The 18,957-nt window shown below is 40.8% G+C and overlaps 2 protein-coding genes across 11 annotated transcripts; both read left to right on the forward strand.

The window, feature by feature from the left end:
* Positions 1-5,072: 5,072 nt before the first annotated feature.
* LOC115334950 lies at positions 5,073-17,673 on the forward strand. The gene is given in 3 exon segments (XM_029999906.2): positions 5,073-5,152; positions 5,155-6,610; positions 16,773-17,673. Coding segments are annotated over 2 exon segments (1,311 nt in total). The 5' UTR covers positions 5,073-5,103; the 3' UTR covers positions 6,417-6,610; positions 16,773-17,673.
* LOC115334948 lies at positions 8,523-17,121 on the forward strand. 10 transcript variants are annotated; one of them, XM_041119616.1, is made up of 4 exons: positions 8,797-9,043; positions 10,655-12,616; positions 14,977-15,063; positions 15,223-17,121. In XM_041119616.1, the coding sequence occupies exon 4, from the start codon at positions 15,223-15,225 to the stop codon at positions 16,576-16,578; it is 1,356 nt and encodes a 451-aa protein (XP_040975550.1). In that variant the 5' UTR covers positions 8,797-9,043; positions 10,655-12,616; positions 14,977-15,063; the 3' UTR covers positions 16,579-17,121. The 10 variants fall into 10 exon arrangements, with proteins under 10 accessions (XP_040975553.1, XP_029855755.1, XP_040975550.1 ...); XM_041119618.1 differs by having other exon boundaries at positions 10,655-10,732; XM_029999898.2 differs by lacking the exon at positions 8,797-9,043 and having other exon boundaries at positions 9,429-10,732; positions 12,034-12,616.
* Positions 17,674-18,957: the final 1,284 nt, after the last annotated feature.

The following is an 18,957-nucleotide window of genomic DNA, read 5'->3' on the forward strand; positions in this document are numbered from 1 at the left end:
TATATTTTGTAGTTTATACCAGGACTTTAAATTGCTGGTTGCAATTATTTTAAGTCTCTAGCACGGTGGCTTGCTCAAGCAATATGGTATTTTTTTTTTTTCCCCTGTATATATTTACGGAAAGGGAGAGGTGATATGGGGCACACACAGACAGTGAACACAACTCACACTTGGGCTTACGCCCAACTGCCAATCTTGGCATGCATTATGAGGGGCATAGGGCTCCATCAGCCCTAAAGAGATCACCCAAGTGATGATTACGTCTAAAACTTTTCTAAATTTTCTGAATTTTTGAACTGAGAAAAGGGGCAATGAGATAATAAAGGGCCTTAAGGGGTGGGTGGTTGTTGGTTTTTGTATTTTTCTCCTCAAGTTATTATTTTGTAAATGTTTCTCATGAGCTAATTTCTTTGCCTATGCTTTAAGGTAAATGGGCCGATTCCTTTGTGTCTTTAAGTGACCCTTTTAGTCTCCCTTCTTACCTGTCTCTGAACTTCATTGTTTCTCCCTTACCTTTTACTATGCAGAATAAACAGAAATGCTCAGTGAACTTTCCGTTTCTACAGAAACACTGGAAACTTGTCCGTGTATTTCAGGATGTCTGTATTTCAGGATGTCTTTTTAACATGTTCAAACATTCCTCTCTCTCTAAAGTTAATTAACAATTAATGTAGCCACCAAGGAAAGCTGTACCAGGAAAGACGGCCATATCGGTACAAAGTCCAATTGACAATGGCTTGATTCCTTCTGCCAGTTATTTACACAAAGTCACAAAGGATCAGACCAAGAGACACACCTCTTGCTGACTCCCACTCTTCCTTCTGACATCACGTTAGGGGCTAGGAGAAGAGATCTCCTAGAATGGAGACTTCCCTGAAGAAACTGTAAGTCAAAGATAAGTATCGAAATTTGGAGTCGCCTCCAACTATGAAGTGACGCAGTTCCTTTAGAAAAGGAGAAGAGGGCTTCAGGTAGGAGCACAAGCCCTTTGAAATATCCATAGTGCCCAGGGCAAATTGATTCAACTCTGGTGTTGCAGTACAGTTCTATGAAAGTAAATGTGAAGTCTTAAAGGTGAAAGAATTTTTTTCTCATAATTTTTTGGTTTGTCATGGTGTTGGTGGTTTGTTTTTTTGTTTTTGGTTTGGTTTTTTTAAGTAACTGGTCTATCTGATAAGCATATGTGTTGAGTTCTTGTACCTCAGTTAAAAAGGAATTACGGTTTTAAAGCATTCTGTCAGGGCCGTGTAGGTACTAATTGCCCTAATGGCCCTGACCAACCCCACCTGGGAACCCCACAGCCCTGCACCCACGGGCCCAGGAGCCCATTTAAGCTCAGCCCTGGGCCCTCAGCCCCTGCCTGAGCTCTGCTGTAGGAGGCTCAGGCCCACATCCCGCAGACCCTGTGGATCCAGCTCCTGACTGGCTTGGCTTTGCTCCTGCCTTGTCCCCATGGACCTGCCCAGCAGCCACTGGACCTGACCCGACCCGTGGTTTGGCTTCCCAGCTTGGCCTCAGACCTGCCGCATCCCACGGACTTGCCGGGTGGTCTGGACGGGGGGGTTGACCCCGGACAGGGGTTTGAACCTGGCTGCGGTCCTGAGCGTGGCCAGCCCTGCTCGCCTCAGGTACCGAGGGACGGGGCCCTGGCTGCTGAGGCCCCTACCCTGCCAGCTGGCTTCTCCCCCACAGGAGCCAGCTGCTTGTCGCTTGCGGAGCTGCCAGCCCTCGCTGCTCTCTGACTTGATTGTCTCCACGCTGAGAACTGGAGGCATTCACAGCTGCTCTGAATTCTAGGCCCAGTTTATGCCTTTTCTGAAGGAAAAAAAATGAGGAGGAGGGAAGCGGAAGTGTGTGTTTCCCTCTAGCAAAAACAGTCAATGTTTCTAAAACTGCACAGTGGCATAGGAGGATTCTGTAAGAAAAGATGTGTGGGGAAAGAGGATGAGGAAATAGTGGGTTGTTTTTATGTACAGGAAGAGAAAACAATGAGAGAATGGTGGTAAGAAGTTGCTTAACTAGCTGAAACAGGTTGTTTAGCAAGAAAAATCACACTTTTTTCTTTAAATAGAAGGTAAAAAGAATATGAGAGAAAAAGATGAGAATGAAGCTGCTGCCCAGCTGTGTTACTTCAGTCATCTTGATAATTTTGTACAATACAAGGATAAACTAATTTAATTTTTGTTTCTGACAAAGTTCATATGTATTGGTTGCAGTCACCAAAGAAGAATGTGCCACTAGTGTTATAAATTTCATTGTCATTATTACCTAAAGAACTTTCAGTACAACTAAATAAAACACACGAGAAGTGCAAGATGGTATAAAACACAACAGAGTGGATGAGATAGTGCCAAATATTTAATTTCCTTCTGAATTATGGAAATAATACAAATTATTAGTGTAGGGAAATTACTAAAATTTGATTATTAGGAAAACACAGTTGGCAACCAAATTTAACTGAGAAAATTCTGTTTAATATGAATCTTCCTTGTGCACAGAAAAGCTGCAGACAGCTAGTTAAAATTGTCTTAGTGCAGACTTTTCTATTTCTCACACTAAAACCAAAAGACTTGTTGAGATTTTAAGATTTCCAGTTAGGTGGCTATGCTGTTTGCCTGAAAGTACTGTGTGTACACTGCAGCCCTTGCAGCTCAAGTGCTTAACAACCTGAATCTACTCAGGAAGAAAAAAACAAGATGACTGTGGTGCTTTTAAGGCGGTGTCCCTCTTGACATCAGTCTACTGAAGATTATAATTAATATTAGATAGCTGTAGTATTATTCACTCTAAACCTTTTTTAAAAAAACAGACAAAAAAACCATTAAAAACCTTACCTAAAGCTCTTATAAGCTATACGTTTAGTGATAACCAGAGAAAAAATGTTATTTATTGGTGTGGTTTTGAAAACTTTGTTTTCTGTAAATAAGAAATTCACAGATCATGATAGTTTTAGTGACCTTTATTGCTTATGCTGCTGAGTAGTAACGACAAGCTGAATACAGGGAAGATTCTGATGTCGGAAGGACAATCTGTGATTGAAACCATAGGAACAAGAATGGAAGGTCCCTGCATCGAATCCATTGAAGCAAGGAGGTAAACAATGAGGTTCTGTCTTTTGCTGTCAATTGCTATTGCCTTACTTCTGATTTATATCACAAGTGTCCAGTTCTGGAGTAGTGTCAAGAAAAAAGGGCGTCCTTAGCTGATCTAGCCTGTTTTTAACTTTAAAAATGATACCCACTTGTGCATAATGAGTATGTAAATGTTAGACGACCTTAATATAATGAATTAGGTAATTATCTAGACATGCATAGAAGCACTTTTGTTATATAAATTGTTTGCAACCAATCATGCATTTTGTTACTTTTCCTTGATCCTGATTTGTATATGAGACCCTCTTTGCATTTCAAGTGTGTGCTAGCTTTGTGGGGTTACCACCTAGCACCCGTCTCTGCGCAGACATGAAATAACTTTGGTGCAAACTGATAACTGATGATGCAGCTGTACTTTTCTATATCTTGTCATCTTTTCTATGCAAATATCACTTGCAAGGTCCTGCTTAGCTACTAGTGAGCTAATGACAAAAAGCATGTCTGAATTTTATTGGTTAATTGAGGAGGCAATATTAGAAGTATTTAAAGCAGATGAGGAGACATCTTCTGCAGAACAGAGTAACTTTAAACTTTGTGAGCATGTTAGAAAAACTATTCTGCACATGCAGTGTAATCTTAAAATTGGTGAATACCAATGCTTGCATGAAAGGGGAAGATGTACAGCTTACACGACAATTTGCACAGAGCAACACAAGATTTTAACTTTAGAGAATGCATCATTATACATCGTTCAAAACAACTTCTTACATTTTTTGAGGCCAAAAAATAAAAAAGAACAGTTGAGCAACATCCTGGATTTGCAAATTACACCAGGCAGCAGTGCTTTCATCATGTTCTTCAAACCTAGTACTCTGAAGTCAGAATAGAGCTGTAACTAAAGTGGCAGTTTTGTGCATAATTAGGAAGTGGTTGTTAATCAGCTAAGACTGAGTGTATACAAAAGAGGACAGAACACCTACAAATGGTACAGGCAATGATTAATTGTTCTGATGTGGTTTTGTGATGTATCACACCCTCATGGACGCTCATAGAATAAAGCAAGGTTTGGTTTAGTTTGGTTTTGGTTTAATTTGCCTTCCATCTGCTAGATGGTTTAAGCATGTGTAAATATTGAACTGTGATTGTATACAGAAATTCTTCACTTTGTAGTATGATTTGGTAGCATCTTGGAGAACTTGAAGTTTCCATGGCAAGGTTAATAAGTTCAGTAGTGCATCTGGTCCCAGTGAAGGGTCACAAAAGTCCTACTGAAATCAACTGCCAATTTAGAACTGGTCTGAGACTTGGCATCTTTAGTGGCAAAAGTAGTTTACATTTAAGGTAGTCTCAGCCAGCTGAACAAGTGAAAAGGTAATCCTTTTCACACCGCTTTTCCTAGATAATGTTGAATACCATAGGATCCTACTAGGCTCTGAAAACACACTCTGCTCTGAAAACATTTTCTTTGTGACTTGGGAATCAGGACACTGAGAGACTGTGACAGGATTACTCCTGCCCAATACAAAAAAGAATGCAGTTTGAATTTGTGTTCACAGCAACTTTTTTAGGAAGAAGAGGGGAAAGGGTAACTCTATCGTTTTACAAGCTCCTCAGAATACCAGAAGGTAAAGAATGTGGGTTTTCACTGACATGAAATTTCTTCCAGGCCTCAAAGTGATAAAATTACACTATATTACCATTACCGTATACCAAGAGCTGAAACTGTTGCACTGGGCCCAACTGTAGAGTAAAACATAATAAAGTTCAGAATGAGGAGGTGTAAGAGAATCTCTCAATTTTTTCCAATCCTGTATGAAAAGTCAGGTCTCACACTAAAGTTTGAAGTATCAATACAGTAACTATTGCATTTAAGAGAATACAGTTCAATGCAAAACATTAATTCTTTTTGGCAAATCACTGAAAGTGTGCTTTTTGTGTGTTTTGTTTTAGAGGAAGTGAATAGAAGACTGAGTGTAAAGGTCTGTTAAGTTCCAAACTGTGAAATTCAGCAATGATACACTGTGGAAAAAAGCATATTTGTGCTGTTGTTGCATGTATTATTTTGCAAGCTTTTTAATCTGCTCCTGGAAAGCTCAGCTACAGAATAATACAACTAGAAAAATCTTCCCCCAGGCAAGAAATGCCAGTACAGCAAGTCAGCTTTGTAGGGGAAAATATGCTCAAAATGTAATAACAGCATTAAAAGATAACAGAACTTTTATTATATCCCCATACTTTGATGACAGAGAAAGCAAAGTCACTCGTGTGATTGGGATTGTTCACCATGAGGATGTAAAACAACTATACTGCTGGTTCTGCTGTCAGCCCGATGGAAAGATGTATGTATCAAAAGCAAAAATTGATGTTCACTCAGATAGATTTGGATTTCCTCACAGTGCAGCAGATATAGTTTGTTTGGAACCCAACAACTGTGAGCCATCACATGTATCGATTCATCAGTCTCCACATGGAAATACTGACCAGCTGCCAAGGTTTGAAATTAAAAACCGCAAGGCTGAGACCTTTTCTGTTGACTTCACTGTATGCATCTCTGCCATGTTTGGAAATTACAACAATGTCTTGCAGTTTATACAGAGTATGGAAATGTACAAGATTCTTGGGGTACAGAAAGTGGTGATCTATAAGAACAACTGCAGCCATCTGATGGAGAAAGTCTTGAAGTTTTATATGGAAGAAGGAACTGTAGAGATAATTCCCTGGCCAATAAACTCACACCTCAAGGTTTCTTCTAAATGGCATTTCATGCAAGATGGAACACACATTGGCTACTATGGACAAATCACAGCTTTAAATGACTGTATATACCGTAACATGCAGAGGAGCAAGTTTGTGGTTCTTATTGATGCTGATGAAATAATTCTTCCCCTTAAGCACCCAGACTGGATGACAATGATGAGCAGTCTTCAGGAGCAAAACCCGGGGACTGGCATTTTCCTCTTTGAGAACCATATCTTCCCAGAAACCATATCTACTCATGTGTTCAACATTTCATCCTGGAATACTGTGCCGGGTGTTAACATATTACAGCATGTTCACAGAGAGCCCGACAGGAAAGATGTAATCAATCCCAGGAAAATGATAATTGATCCGCGAAAGGTGATTCAGACTTCAGTCCACTCTGTCCTACATGCTTATGGCAACAGTGTGAATGTTCCCGTGGATGTTGCCCTCATTTATCACTGTCGGGTGCCCCTTCAAGGAAACCTTCCCAGAGAATCCCTCATCAGGGATACAACACTGTGGAGATATAACTTATCGTTAATCATGAATGTTAACAAGGTGCTATATCAAACCATACTGTAAGCTCAAAAGTGAAACCTCGGTTATAAGGAGGGAAAGTGGAGAGCTACTCGTATGGTGGGGAGGCAGAGGGTATAATTTAAAGATCGTATTAAAATCGCTTCCACATGAAGCCTACATCTTACAGAGATTTAGGACAACAGCCCTTTTATGTCCCGTACAAAGGTAAATGCATTTGATTTGTGAACTGAATCAAGGTATCTAGGGAAGAGAGTTTCAAAACTGAAAAAAACTGACCCCAGAGGAGTGGTTGAGGCCTCTGTCCACTTCTAGAGATGTTTGCACATAGTTTGGAAGACCCCGATGACGTTGTTTTTATATGTCCTTGCAGTCAGTTGGTATGACATACCTCTTATCAGGGATACATCCCTTTGGAGATACATTACACATCTTTGGCTCTGGAAGTTAGCTGTGTTGGTATGCTACAATTTTAAGTGCAGTAATGAACTTTAAAGGTGTTGCAACAGGCGTTTAATGCTATGTTCTTCCCAGCAATAAATGCTTTGTATATTTAAGGTCATCTGTTACTCTCTGGAGCAAAGGTCTGTAATTTATGGCCTTTAGCACCGGAAAAAATCCCACCACAGAACACATACGAATGCCAACATGGCATTTTGTTGTTGGAATGATTTTGTTACTGATTTGTCATTGATTTGTTGTTACTTAGAATTAATCATATTTAGTTTTAACATTTTAGCAAAATCATATGTATGTTGTATTTTATACATTTAACCACCAACCAGTGTCTGTTGTGAAATCCCCTGTATAGCCCCGTACCAAGACCGGAGAAATTGGCTAAAATCATCTAGTAGGAACATTTAGAACTTAGATAACAAGATAAAGAAATTAAAATCTCATTATAAAAGAGTTTGATTTGACTAAAAAGTAGAAAATTGTGAAGCATAAGTATGGGAGTGTTACGTTTGAAATGTAGCCTTAGGAACTTGGGAGCTTAGAAAATGTATAAAGTGTAACCGTAAGTATTGTTCAAAATCATTTAACCACAGAAGTCTTGACAAAGATTGGTAGTCTTGTAGTGTTTGTTTTAGAAACTAAGGTAACCGTTATGGACACCAGTTTGCTGCTTGGAGACACCTGAGAGGTCAAGAAATGGATGAGTGAGGAAGACTATGAAAGACCACCAGAGGACTCCTGAGGACCACCAGAGACCTTCACTGCGCCAGCGTAAAGGACATTTACATATGCTAATGATTTCCCGGAAGTTCAGTGAATATGTATAACTTTTCTTGGAAATCTAATGAATATGCATCAATAAGTCCTAATATAAGGTGTATTGTTTTGGTGACAGGTGTGCGTGGTTTGTGAGAGGACTCGCCCGCGCACCCGGCCGTCAATAAAGAAGTGTCTGCTTATCTACACTAAATTGGTGTTGATAAGTTCTTCATTCCGAGCTTTTCGGTAACAATTTGACTAGCAGTTGCTGTCTCTAAAAAGTAAAAGTACTGGTGTAAACGATTGGATTTTATCATTATGTCATTATTGAAGCTCCCTTTACTTAAAAAAAATTGATTTGCATTTTGAAAATATAACGGCTTGCTTGTGTTTCTCCATCTTGCACAAGGTAATCAGGCGAGCAGGCATCTAAACGTTGGGGTTGAGCCAAGAGACCTCCTACCGCCAGGCACAGCGCTACTGCCCTGCTCTCTCGTTTTCACTTGTCTGCGCTGCTCGCTCCCGGGATGTCGCGTGCGGGAGGGTCTCGCCGGGGCACGCCGCGGGGACCCGGGGGAACGGCGCTCCCGAAGCCGCCGGCGTCCGGGTCAGGGGCGGGGTGGCCCGGCCCCACTCCGCCCGGTGGCTCTGCTGGCCCGCCCGGGCCGACCGGCGGGCCCGGCCGCCGCGTCGCCCCACCTCACGGTCTTGCGCGGGGCCTCCCCGACGCAGGCCCCGGGGGAACCTGCGACGGCGGCGGGAGCGGCCGCGGTTCAGCTGAGGCGGGCGGAGGCGCGGGCGGTGCGGCGGGGAGGGCCGCGGCCGCGCGCCCCGGGAGAGCGGCCGGCCCTGTGGAGGTCGCCGGTACCGGCGCGACGCGCAGCGAGCCGCACGGGGCGGCGCCCGAGCGGCGCGATGCGCCGAGCCTCCGGCCCCGGGCGAGCGGCATCGGCGCGGGGCGGGGGCCCGCGGGGTCTACCCCGCGCCGCTCGCTCTCCCGCCCGCAGCCGTCGTCGCCGCCTTCGCGGGCGGCAGGTGACGGGCTCGGGCGTCGCCGGCTCTCCCCGGGCCGCGGGGCCTAGCCGGCAGAGGGGCGATCTTGCGGCGGCCGGTCTCGGTGCCGCAGAGGGAGCCGGCGAGGGGGTGCGAGGCCCCCGGCGGCGCCGCGTTCGCAGTCGTGCCTGCGCGCGGCCCCGGCGGCAGGCCGGGAAAGGCGAACGCAGCGGGCGGAGGAGCGGGGGGAGCCGGGGGGCGGGCGCGCTGTTGGCACGTTCGTCTGCCACGCTGCTGGGGCCTAGGGGGGTGTCGGGCTGCGGCTCCGGCTCGGGATCCTCTAACAGCGTCACGGGCAGAAGAGGCTCGACGGGCTCGGGATTTTATTCCCGCTCAGGAAATAGCAAATAAAATGGTGGTCAGCCGTAGCGTTATTTTTCGGTACTGGTGCTAACCACTGCATGGTAAGTTAAAGGTATATATTAATCGTACAGCCCACTTTTTTGAAGTCTCTGCCTGAATACACTCCAAGCCTGGAGTTTAATTTTGGATCTAAAGAATGCGTAAGTCCTCCAAAGAGTGGTTTCGGCGTGTGCTGTGGGTTGACCCTGGTAGGCTGCTAAGCACCAGCATCCCCCGCAGTGGGATGGGGAAGAGAAGCAGAAGTGAGTAAACAGTGACAATTTAAGAGGTAAAGCAAAGCCGTGTGTGCGAGCAAAGCAAAATGAGGCGTTTATTCGTGCCTTCCCACCAGCCCGCAGGTTTTTAGCCATTTCCAGGAAGGCAGGGCTTCATCATGTCTAACGGTGACTTGGGAAGACAGATGCTGCGTTGCTGCGTGTTTCCCACTTGTTCCCCCAGCTTTTATTGCTGAGGGACCGGATATGGAATAGGCCTTTGGTCAGTTTGGTTCAGCAGTCCCAGCTGTGTCCCCTGCAAACTGCTTGTGTCGCCCTACTGGGACAGGGAGGAGCATGAGAAACAGAGAAGGCCTTGATGCTGTGTAAGCACTGTTCAACAACAGCTAAAACAGCAGTGTGTTTTAAACACTGTTTTGGTCACAAAGCCAAAACACAGCACCCTACGAGCTACTATGAAGAAAATTAACTCTGTCCCAGCTAAAAGAGGTACAGTGTGAAAGACAAAAAGGTGAAATAACAATCTTAAATGTTGTTATGCATTTTTTATTTTGCCTGATCTACTTCTTTTCAAAGGACACAAAGTCTAATTGTTTACAATAGGAGAAATTGGGCTTAGGAACGTACAGCAGATTATAAGAGAGAAGTTTATTTAGTGTACAGGGAAGTGTGTGTCAGTTCTAATGGCACAAATTAAGTATACAGCAACACTGTATATTGGTCTGGTTTACCTTCTTTGTATTTAGAATAGAAATGGCCAGCTTAATTTTTTTTAGAGCAATATTTTGTGAATAGTGGAATAATACTGCCCTCAGTTTAATCCTTCAAACAATATGCTTCTGACTTCAGAACATATAAGAGAGGAAGAACACTGATGTTTCAAAGAGTCTTTCTGAAAAAGATAAGCTATCAAAAGATTAGCAACAGACGATATAGGTAAAGATAGTAAATGATTGTTAGTCTTTGGAATTTTTATTTTTATTTAAGCACCAGTGGTTTGTGTTGTTACTTTTGGGGAACACCATCAGCAGAGGATAGGGAATAACTTTTTCCAAAAATAATAAATTAATAAGGCTATTAGTGGTGGCTTTTTAGTTAGACCCTGGATAAACCAGAGATTAGGCTGTTTATTGTTCCTATGCTACTGAATCTAATACTGCATATTAGTGACTGAAACTTTGCAATCACCTCTCATCAATTGCCCCTTATCCTCACCCTAGATCGGGAGATATAGTAACAAGCTGAGTTATAAAAAATTAAACTCCATGTAGACATTGCAAAGATACTGAAATGAGCAGCATAGAAGGTCTTCAGCTGTCTCAGTGCAAAGAAAACAAATTACAAAGGAAGGCCACAATGCAGAGAACATGTGGGGGAGATTAATAATGACCTAGGAATGGCTCTTGAATTAAATTAGCACTTTGTTCCACCCTTTAGGAAGGACAATGCTAATGGTGGAGGGTTAAAGAAAGATGACGGAAAAGAAGGTCTGAAAATAGAAGTTGTACAGCAAAGGTAAAAAAACATTCCAGTTGGAAGGTGATAATGAATAATTTCCATTCCAAAATTCTAAGAAGACGGACAAGCTATTGAAGAACCTATAATGGGTGTTTAATATAAATGTGTCGTGAGCATAGTGGTACAATGTGGCAAAAGAAAGCATGAGCGGTTCCTTGGTTTAGGAAGGGAAAAAAAGTTTATTTAAGTATATGCAAGTTTGTAAGTGCGATCTTGATCACATACAAGGTTTTAGAGTAGATTTTAGAAGGACTATGACAAAAGAAATACGGAGAAATGTGATTAATTTGAGCAACCTGATCTAGTGAAAGATGTCCCTGCCTACGGCGGGGGGTGGGGGGTTTGGAACGAGATGATCTTTAAAAGTCCTGTCCAACCCAAACCATTCAATGATTCTATGATTCTAACTGGGGCAAGAGCTCTTTATTATGACCTTGCTGCAGAAGAAAACACATTGTGTAACAGCACTTGGCTGAAAGACTGGGTAGATGTATTAATCTTTGGCTGATGACAAGCTCAGATGTGTCTGTGCAATGTGATGCATCTGCAAAAAATGTAATCCTAGCATATGTTAAGAAAGAAAATTTCCAACAATGATGAAGGCTTATCACTGTCATGTACAAATGGACAAGCAACAGAGATTTCTGGTCTCCTGTGCTATAGATTAACTGAAACTAGGCCAACTGCACAGATGCAACTGTCAAGGAAGAGTGTTTCTTATGAGATGGTATTAGAACAGCCTGTCTTGTCTAATGAAAAAGTAGCAACTATGAAGACTAGGAGGTGATATGACTGCACTCAATAAATGCAATAGGGAGGAAGAAAGGCTCTTTGCTATTAAGGGGAATACTGAAAAAGAACAAACTGGTGCAAAGTAGCCATTGATACCATTAGCTAAATTTAGTATTAAAGCAAATCTGCATAATTTGTATCATGTTCTATTTGCATAGTAATTGTAATTAAAAGACACAAAACCAGAATGAATTATTGTTGTTGTTACTGTTTTTATAAAATAAACTCTTTTAAATATGCTGGAAGCATATTTTTGAAGTTAAAATTTGCCAAGTACTGTCTATAGCGAGGAAATATAAATGTAATGTTCCTAATTAATCTGACTTACTTACATATTTTCTGACTACATATCTGTGCTGTTAATTTCAGGGGATCAAAATTCATGAGTCACATGTTGGGAAAACCATGAGTTCCACTCCTCAAATAATTACATATTTATTTTATTTAAGATTCTGTGTTCTGATGTGTCTTGAGTTCTATATTTTGCTCTTTTTCTCTGCTTCTAGAACCTCCTGTTGTTTCAGATTGCTCTTACAGTTCCTCATCGGAATCTGTATTTACCTATTTTAATTAGGCCTGTAGTATGTTATTAAAAAAATTATTGCCCAAGAAATACAGATATACAGTATATTTTTCTAGTTCTCTCTAAGTATGTGTGTGAACTGCAGATATATTAACATGCAAGATTAATTTCCAGAAGGAAACTTAAGTAGGCTTAAAAAAATTACCTGAGCGCCTAGGTTTGATTTGCTTCAACAGCTCCACGCTCAAGTTTGTAATTTAGATTAAGTTCTTGGGAGGCAACTGTATGCTTTGCTCAAGAGAAGGAAAACTTGTTTTTCTGGTAGGTGTGGCTGCTGTTACCGACCTTAAAGAACACCAGCCATCTGAAATAAAATGTGTTGGCAAGTGTCTTAGATATCACACCAGCATTTTCCTCAGTACTGTTCTGTATTGAACAGTTCTTGCAATTTCTCTTAAAAATATTTAAGTTTTTATCTGGTTAGAATAAAGACCTTGTATATTATACCTTAGCAAAAAATAAATGGAGGACTGAACGGAACTTCACTCAGCTGTCTGCTTTAAAAGGTACTTTTTCCTTTCTGATGGTCACTGTTCAAAACACAGTTGAAAAGACATACTTTGTTGTTGTTGTTCGTTATTTATAGCTAGCAAAGGCAGAAGAAATAACAGGTAATAAATTCATTGTATTATTTAATGTTGACATGTTTTGATACTTCTTTAGGAAAAACTATTTATTCTATAAGACTGAATAATATTTTAAGTCATAAATAGGTAAGACTGAGGAAAAAATGTTAAATGTGACCTACTCTATGTTGTAAGAATGCTAAAATATATAACAACCTGGGAATAAGAATGCTCAGGGGAAACTTTTTGTCTGACTTCAGATTCATTAATAAAAAGACTTACAAAATTTGAGTTGTTCTCAGTCACAAATCTCCAGCAGAAAGTTGCATGACAGTAGCAGGCTCTTATCATGTATTTTGCAGTTCTGCTCTAAATTGTAAGGACTTCTAGGGGCGACTCTCCATTTCAGAGACAGAAGAGTCAGTGCTGTGTGCTGCTGCTGTTCTGCTTTGTGCCTAGTGTGATGTAGTGAGATTTCTGGTGCCCTACAACTGTTGTGGTCGGTAAAGCAATTTCTTGGTAGCTAGGAAAGGCTGCTATAAATCGTATCAGCCTTGGCAAATGGGGCATTTTCAGGGGTGTGTTGTGACCATAGTTCTCCTTGCTTTGCTTTTTCAGGAAAGAGCAATTATGAAAATATTGCACATTATTCTGAAGGCGTGGGCAATTATTTTTTGCCTAAACTCAGTTGAGGTTCAGAAGCTAGATTGCTGTATTCAGAAGCTAGATTTTACTGGTTGGAAAATATTGTGTTTAAGCAGAAAACTGGACCCTAAGGGAATTTTTCAAGCCAAGCAGTGAAGTTGCCAGTGAATTTAGGCACTTCCAAAGTTATGAAGCTGCTGAGTATGATATCTGGATCAAAGCTATGGTTTTAGGTTCTTTCTAGTTTTGTATCTTTCTTTCTTTTCTTTGAAAATGCTAGTTCTCTGTTCTATCATAAAACAGTATCAAGATAGAGGCTCTCAAAATAGCTTTACCCAATGTGTGAAATGCAAAAAAAAAAGAAAAAAAGTATGAAATATTGGGTTTAATTATTATTTTAGAATAGAGTGAGTAATATGCTTTGGAAAAATATTTTTAGATATTTAGCATGTGCATACTCTCTGAAGATACTTAGATTACTAAATACTTAAGCAAGTGATTTTAAGAGTCTTGGGAAATAAATGAAAGGACAAGAAATATGAGACTCTTCTAATAGCTGCTACACGTATGACATTGCTACCTATTTTAGCTATGAAATATATACCTAGAAATCCGTGTCTTTTATTGGTATGGGGTTTTTTCTCAGCAGCTGGCTTTATGCAGCAATGACATGTCTACTAGAAACATTCCCTTCATCTTGTGCAATAGAGTCAGTTTACTCCATCTTGGCATTTTAACCCACGCTTCTTGCTGGCAGTTGGGGATACTCTCTTCTACCAGTCCAGCTTTCTGATCTAATATGAATTTGATTAATCTGGGGCACTCTTCTTCCAAGAATCTCTGTGATGCAAGCAGGCCTTCGAAGAGACTTGCTGTCACCTTACTGTTACGGATCATATCTGGATGCCTGAAGACGAATTTGTAGAGGAAACTTTAATCTGAGCAACATTTGCAGAAATTACTGCTTGGGAATGCCATGAACCCCCTGTCAGGCATTAACACTTGCTAGCATGTGAGTGCTGCTAAAGACTTTGGCCATCCAGGTACTCAAGGATGCCTATCTGGTCCTGCAGCAGGAAGAGTTTTAAGACCTGACCCCCAGACCATGCCAGGAGCTGAGCCAGCATTAATGCAGTGTGAGGAGGCCCAGATCTCTAGCAAGCATAAATGAGGCGACCTTCCCTTGCAAGCCCTGCGTTGTACGGTGCTAAGTAGGGTAGAGCTGATAACTGAGAATAAGTTTTATACCTGCATAGATTTCACCTGTCTTCTGCTGAATTGTATGAATTGACCTTCCTCTGTATGTATTGTCTCATCTGTGGTGAACTGCAAGTTAGGGAATTTATTTAGACTTTAGAGATTGTATCTGGACCATCATGTGCAATTCCCAATTGCCATGTTTTTTATGAACTTGATTAATTCTCTATGCATTTAATTTATATATCTGCCCCTAACTTGTCTGTGGGAGGTCCGGTTGAGTTTTTTTTTGTGTACAATTTCCATATACACTGTGTGGGGAAAAAAAAGCTTTTGTTTTGCTTTAAAAATTACTGCTTAATTATTTAATTGGATGTTCTGAAACTTGGATTATAGAAAATAACAAATAATGGCTCCTTGTTCTCCTGTGTATAGACCTCTATCATATTCTCTCACAGAACCCTCCATGTACAGAAGCTGTTCCACACGTCCGACATACAGAGGCATTCAGGGTGTCACATACAGCATCGTCCATCCCATTAAAGGTGTGTTCTGTGATTGATTTTTCATAAAAACACAGTAGCTAAGTCTCTGATTAAGTCAGTGCACAGTGATAGAGAATTGCTCCCCACAGGGTCTGTGAAATTCTTGAGCTATGATCATGAGTCAATATTATCTTATACTACATATTTTCTTTTCTGCAGATGCAGCAGCATAAAGTGCAAGGACAAAGAAATTTGCATCCACGTTTAGATACATTCAGAATGTTGTGTGGTGGGAAAAAATCTTACTTGGCTGCTGCTGTGTGTGTTATTACTCTAACTTCAATGGTCACACTTTCTTATCTTCAGTTACAGAGACATTCTCACCTGCCAAAAATAATTCAAGAAGGTAGCAGATGTAGAGGGAAAATTACCAATAGTACAATAACAGCATTAAAAGATAACAGAACTTTTATTATATCCCCATACTTTGATGACAGAGAAAGCAAAGTCACTCGTGTGATTGGGATTGTTCACCATGAGGATGTAAAACAACTATACTGCTGGTTCTGCTGTCAGCCCGATGGAAAGATGTATGTATCAAAAGCAAAAATTGATGTTCACTCAGATAGATTTGGATTCCCTTACGGTGCAGCAGATATAGTTTGTTTGGAACCCAACAACTGTGAGCCAACACATGTATCGATTCATCAGTCTCCACATGGAAATACTGACCAGCTGCCAAGGTTTGAAATTAAAAACCGCAAGGCTGAGACCTTTTCTGTTGACTTCACTGTATGCATCTCTGCCATGTTTGGAAATTACAACAATGTCTTGCAGTTTATACAGAGTATGGAAATGTACAAGATTCTTGGGGTACAGAAAGTGGTGATCTATAAGAACAACTGCAGCCATCTGATGGAGAAAGTCTTGAAGTTTTATATGGAAGAAGGAACTGTAGAGATAATTCCCTGGCCAATAAACTCACACCTCAAGGTTTCTTCTAAATGGCATTTCATGCAAGATGGAACACACATTGGCTACTATGGACAAATCACAGCTTTAAATGACTGTATATACCGTAACATGCAGAGGAGCAAGTTTGTGGTTCTTATTGATGCTGATGAAATAATTCTTCCCCTTAAGCACCCAGACTGGATGACAATGATGAGCAGTCTTCAGGAGCAAAACCCGGGGACTGGCATTTTCCTCTTTGAGAACCATATCTTCCCAGAAACCATATCTACTCATGTGTTCAACATTTCATCCTGGAATACTGTGCCGGGTGTTAACATATTACAGCATGTTCACAGAGAGCCCGACAGGAAAGATGTAATCAATCCCAGGAAAATGATAATTGATCCGCGAAAGGTGATTCAGACTTCAGTCCACTCTGTCCTACATGCTTATGGCAACAGTGTGAATGTTCCCGTGGATGTTGCCCTCATTTATCACTGTCGGGTGCCCCTTCAAGGAAACCTTCCCAGAGAATCCCTCATCAGGGATACAACACTGTGGAGATATAACTTATCGTTAATCATGAATGTTAACAAGGTGCTATATCAAACCATACTGTAAGCTCAAAAGTGAAACCTCGGTTATAAGGAGGGAAAGTGGAGAGCTACTCGTATGGTGGGGAGGCAGAGGGTATAATTTAAAGATCGTATTAAAATCGCTTCCACATGAAGCCTACATCTTACAGAGATTTAGGACAACAGCCCTTTTATGTCCCGTACAAAGGTAAATGCATTTGATTTGTGAACTGAATCAAGGTACCTTGTAAGAGTCCACAGTGATCGAGTGCTGGTTAAGAATTGGGTTCCTCAGGTAAAGTCTTTACTGCAACTTTGTAAGATGTGAGAGCTGACGTATAGTGAGAAGACAGATAGCTCTTTTATATGCCTATAACTATGAAAGGGCATTATTCAAGGCCTAGGAAGTGACCATGCAGATATTAGAAAATTAATGTACTGATTTCCAGCTTTCTCTCTTTTTCTTTTCCCATCTTCATATATGTTTTAGCTAGTACAATGAACCTGTAAACTACCTGAAGAAGGAATGAATTAATTTTTGGTTATTTGTATCTCTGAAGTGCTTGGTGGATAAAAAAATACAGCTGTGCTTAGTGGTGCCTGTTAAAAGATGGCTTGGGACAGCATCTCCCAAGTGAAGAGCTGCATTGGCTTTAACACTGTAACTCATTATAATCACAGTGGCAGGATGAGAAAACATGCCACCTGTAGCACTGGAACTGTCACTTTTTAGAGGTATTTCTTCTTAAGGGAAATGGGAATTTGTAGCAGAGCCATGGGTCATTTAATGATACCAAGGATCAATGCAGATGGTATTACTTCTGGAAGATGTAAAATTAGTTTGGTTTCAATTAAAAAAAAATATCAGTACTTCTCAACTGATTCAGCTAATGCAAAAGTTTTCAACCTATGCACAAAAAAATACAACTACAGTCATTAGTATCAAAGGTAATGTTGCTTAATTCTTGCAGTTTGTATGTCACCGAGTACAAAATTTGTATGTACCATGTTGAGTAAAAGGTAAACAAATAGATTGTGAAAATAATTGAGCAAAATCTACCAGTTTCAACTGTAAAAAAATGAACCCCTTATATTCTTGGAAATAGTGTTTGTTAAAGTGGTGATGTATTGTAACACTAAACAGCTGTTGGAGTTTTGCTGATCTAAATGACTGTTCAGCTGGGTTTTTGAGACATGTAAGTTTAAGAAGAAGGGTGATCCCTCTTTTGTTACCCACAGCTGTTCTGAATTACTTAAGTGGTAGATACTGAGTCGTGTTGGAAAGCTTTAACCAGAGGTAAAGGATACAGATTGATGTTGATGAAAAAGAGGCTATTGTGAACTGAAAAGAAGGCTATTTCCAGATGGATGGATGGATGAACAACTACTTATGATACATAATACGTTTTTTTTCTCTCGAACCTTGAAGCCTCATAACAAACTGTTTCTTCATTCACAAGAATTAGACATCAGGTGGATTTTAGTCCTTTACGTGATGGGTAAGTTGAATTATGTTGCTTCCTTATGTAGGTGTAATGGTACAGAAGCTCTGTCTTTTCCAACCTTTATCTAAAAATACTGCGAAGTAGTTGTTCACTTCTGCTGAAGGGTCAGATGGAAAGCAAAGCAAACAAAAAACATTTGGTCACTGTAGTTTCACAATTTCAGTCATATTTTTTCTGTTTGCTAAGCCCCCAAAGCTATGTCCATTGTACTGATGTGCCAATGTGTTAGAACCTTCCTATGAAGGGATATCTGGGGGCACTGATAGTCTGACACTTTGGTGTGTGACAGATGTGTATGTTTGAGAGCAGGTATGCTTTTTGTAATTTCTACACCAGTGTCATGTTTTCATTCCTTCATCTGTTTTGTGGTGGCACATGGAGCTCTGTCATTAGTGGATTAGCATCATGAGCTAGTAAGTGTCCAGGTGGAACTTTTATTTGGAAGTCTTCAAGAAACAGTCTATAAATAACTGTTTGCTAATTGTGTTTATAATAATAATCAGCTGCTATGTAACAGGCTAAAACTTCATTTATAAAACTAAAAGGGTAGAAGAGCAGTGTAGTGTGTATTGGGTGCTTCTCATCATGCTGTTCTGCTTGCATACTCTGGGAAAATGCAGAAAAGGAAAATTTACAGTTCTTAATTTGTTTAAAATTTTCTGCAACTTGTGAAATACTTGTGGCAGAATCCTTTTCCAAACACCACTTTGCAGCTTTTAACAAACTGTAGTACTTGCTTCACAGTGGCAGCAACATCTCCCAAAGTCTGTATCAACAAACTCTGGCAGCTCTATTAACATCAAAGGTGCCTGCTGCGGTGGTACTATCTTGCTTGGCAAGAGGTCCATTTAGAATTTTAGCCTCATGTAGTTTAGAAGGGGCATCTGGAAGTCCAACTCCCTGCTCAAAGCAGGGTAAGG

The sequence above is a fragment of the Aquila chrysaetos genome, chromosome 24 (assembly GCF_900496995.4).
Source record: "Aquila chrysaetos chrysaetos chromosome 24, bAquChr1.4, whole genome shotgun sequence".
Classification (NCBI taxonomy): domain Eukaryota; kingdom Metazoa; phylum Chordata; class Aves; order Accipitriformes; family Accipitridae; genus Aquila; species Aquila chrysaetos.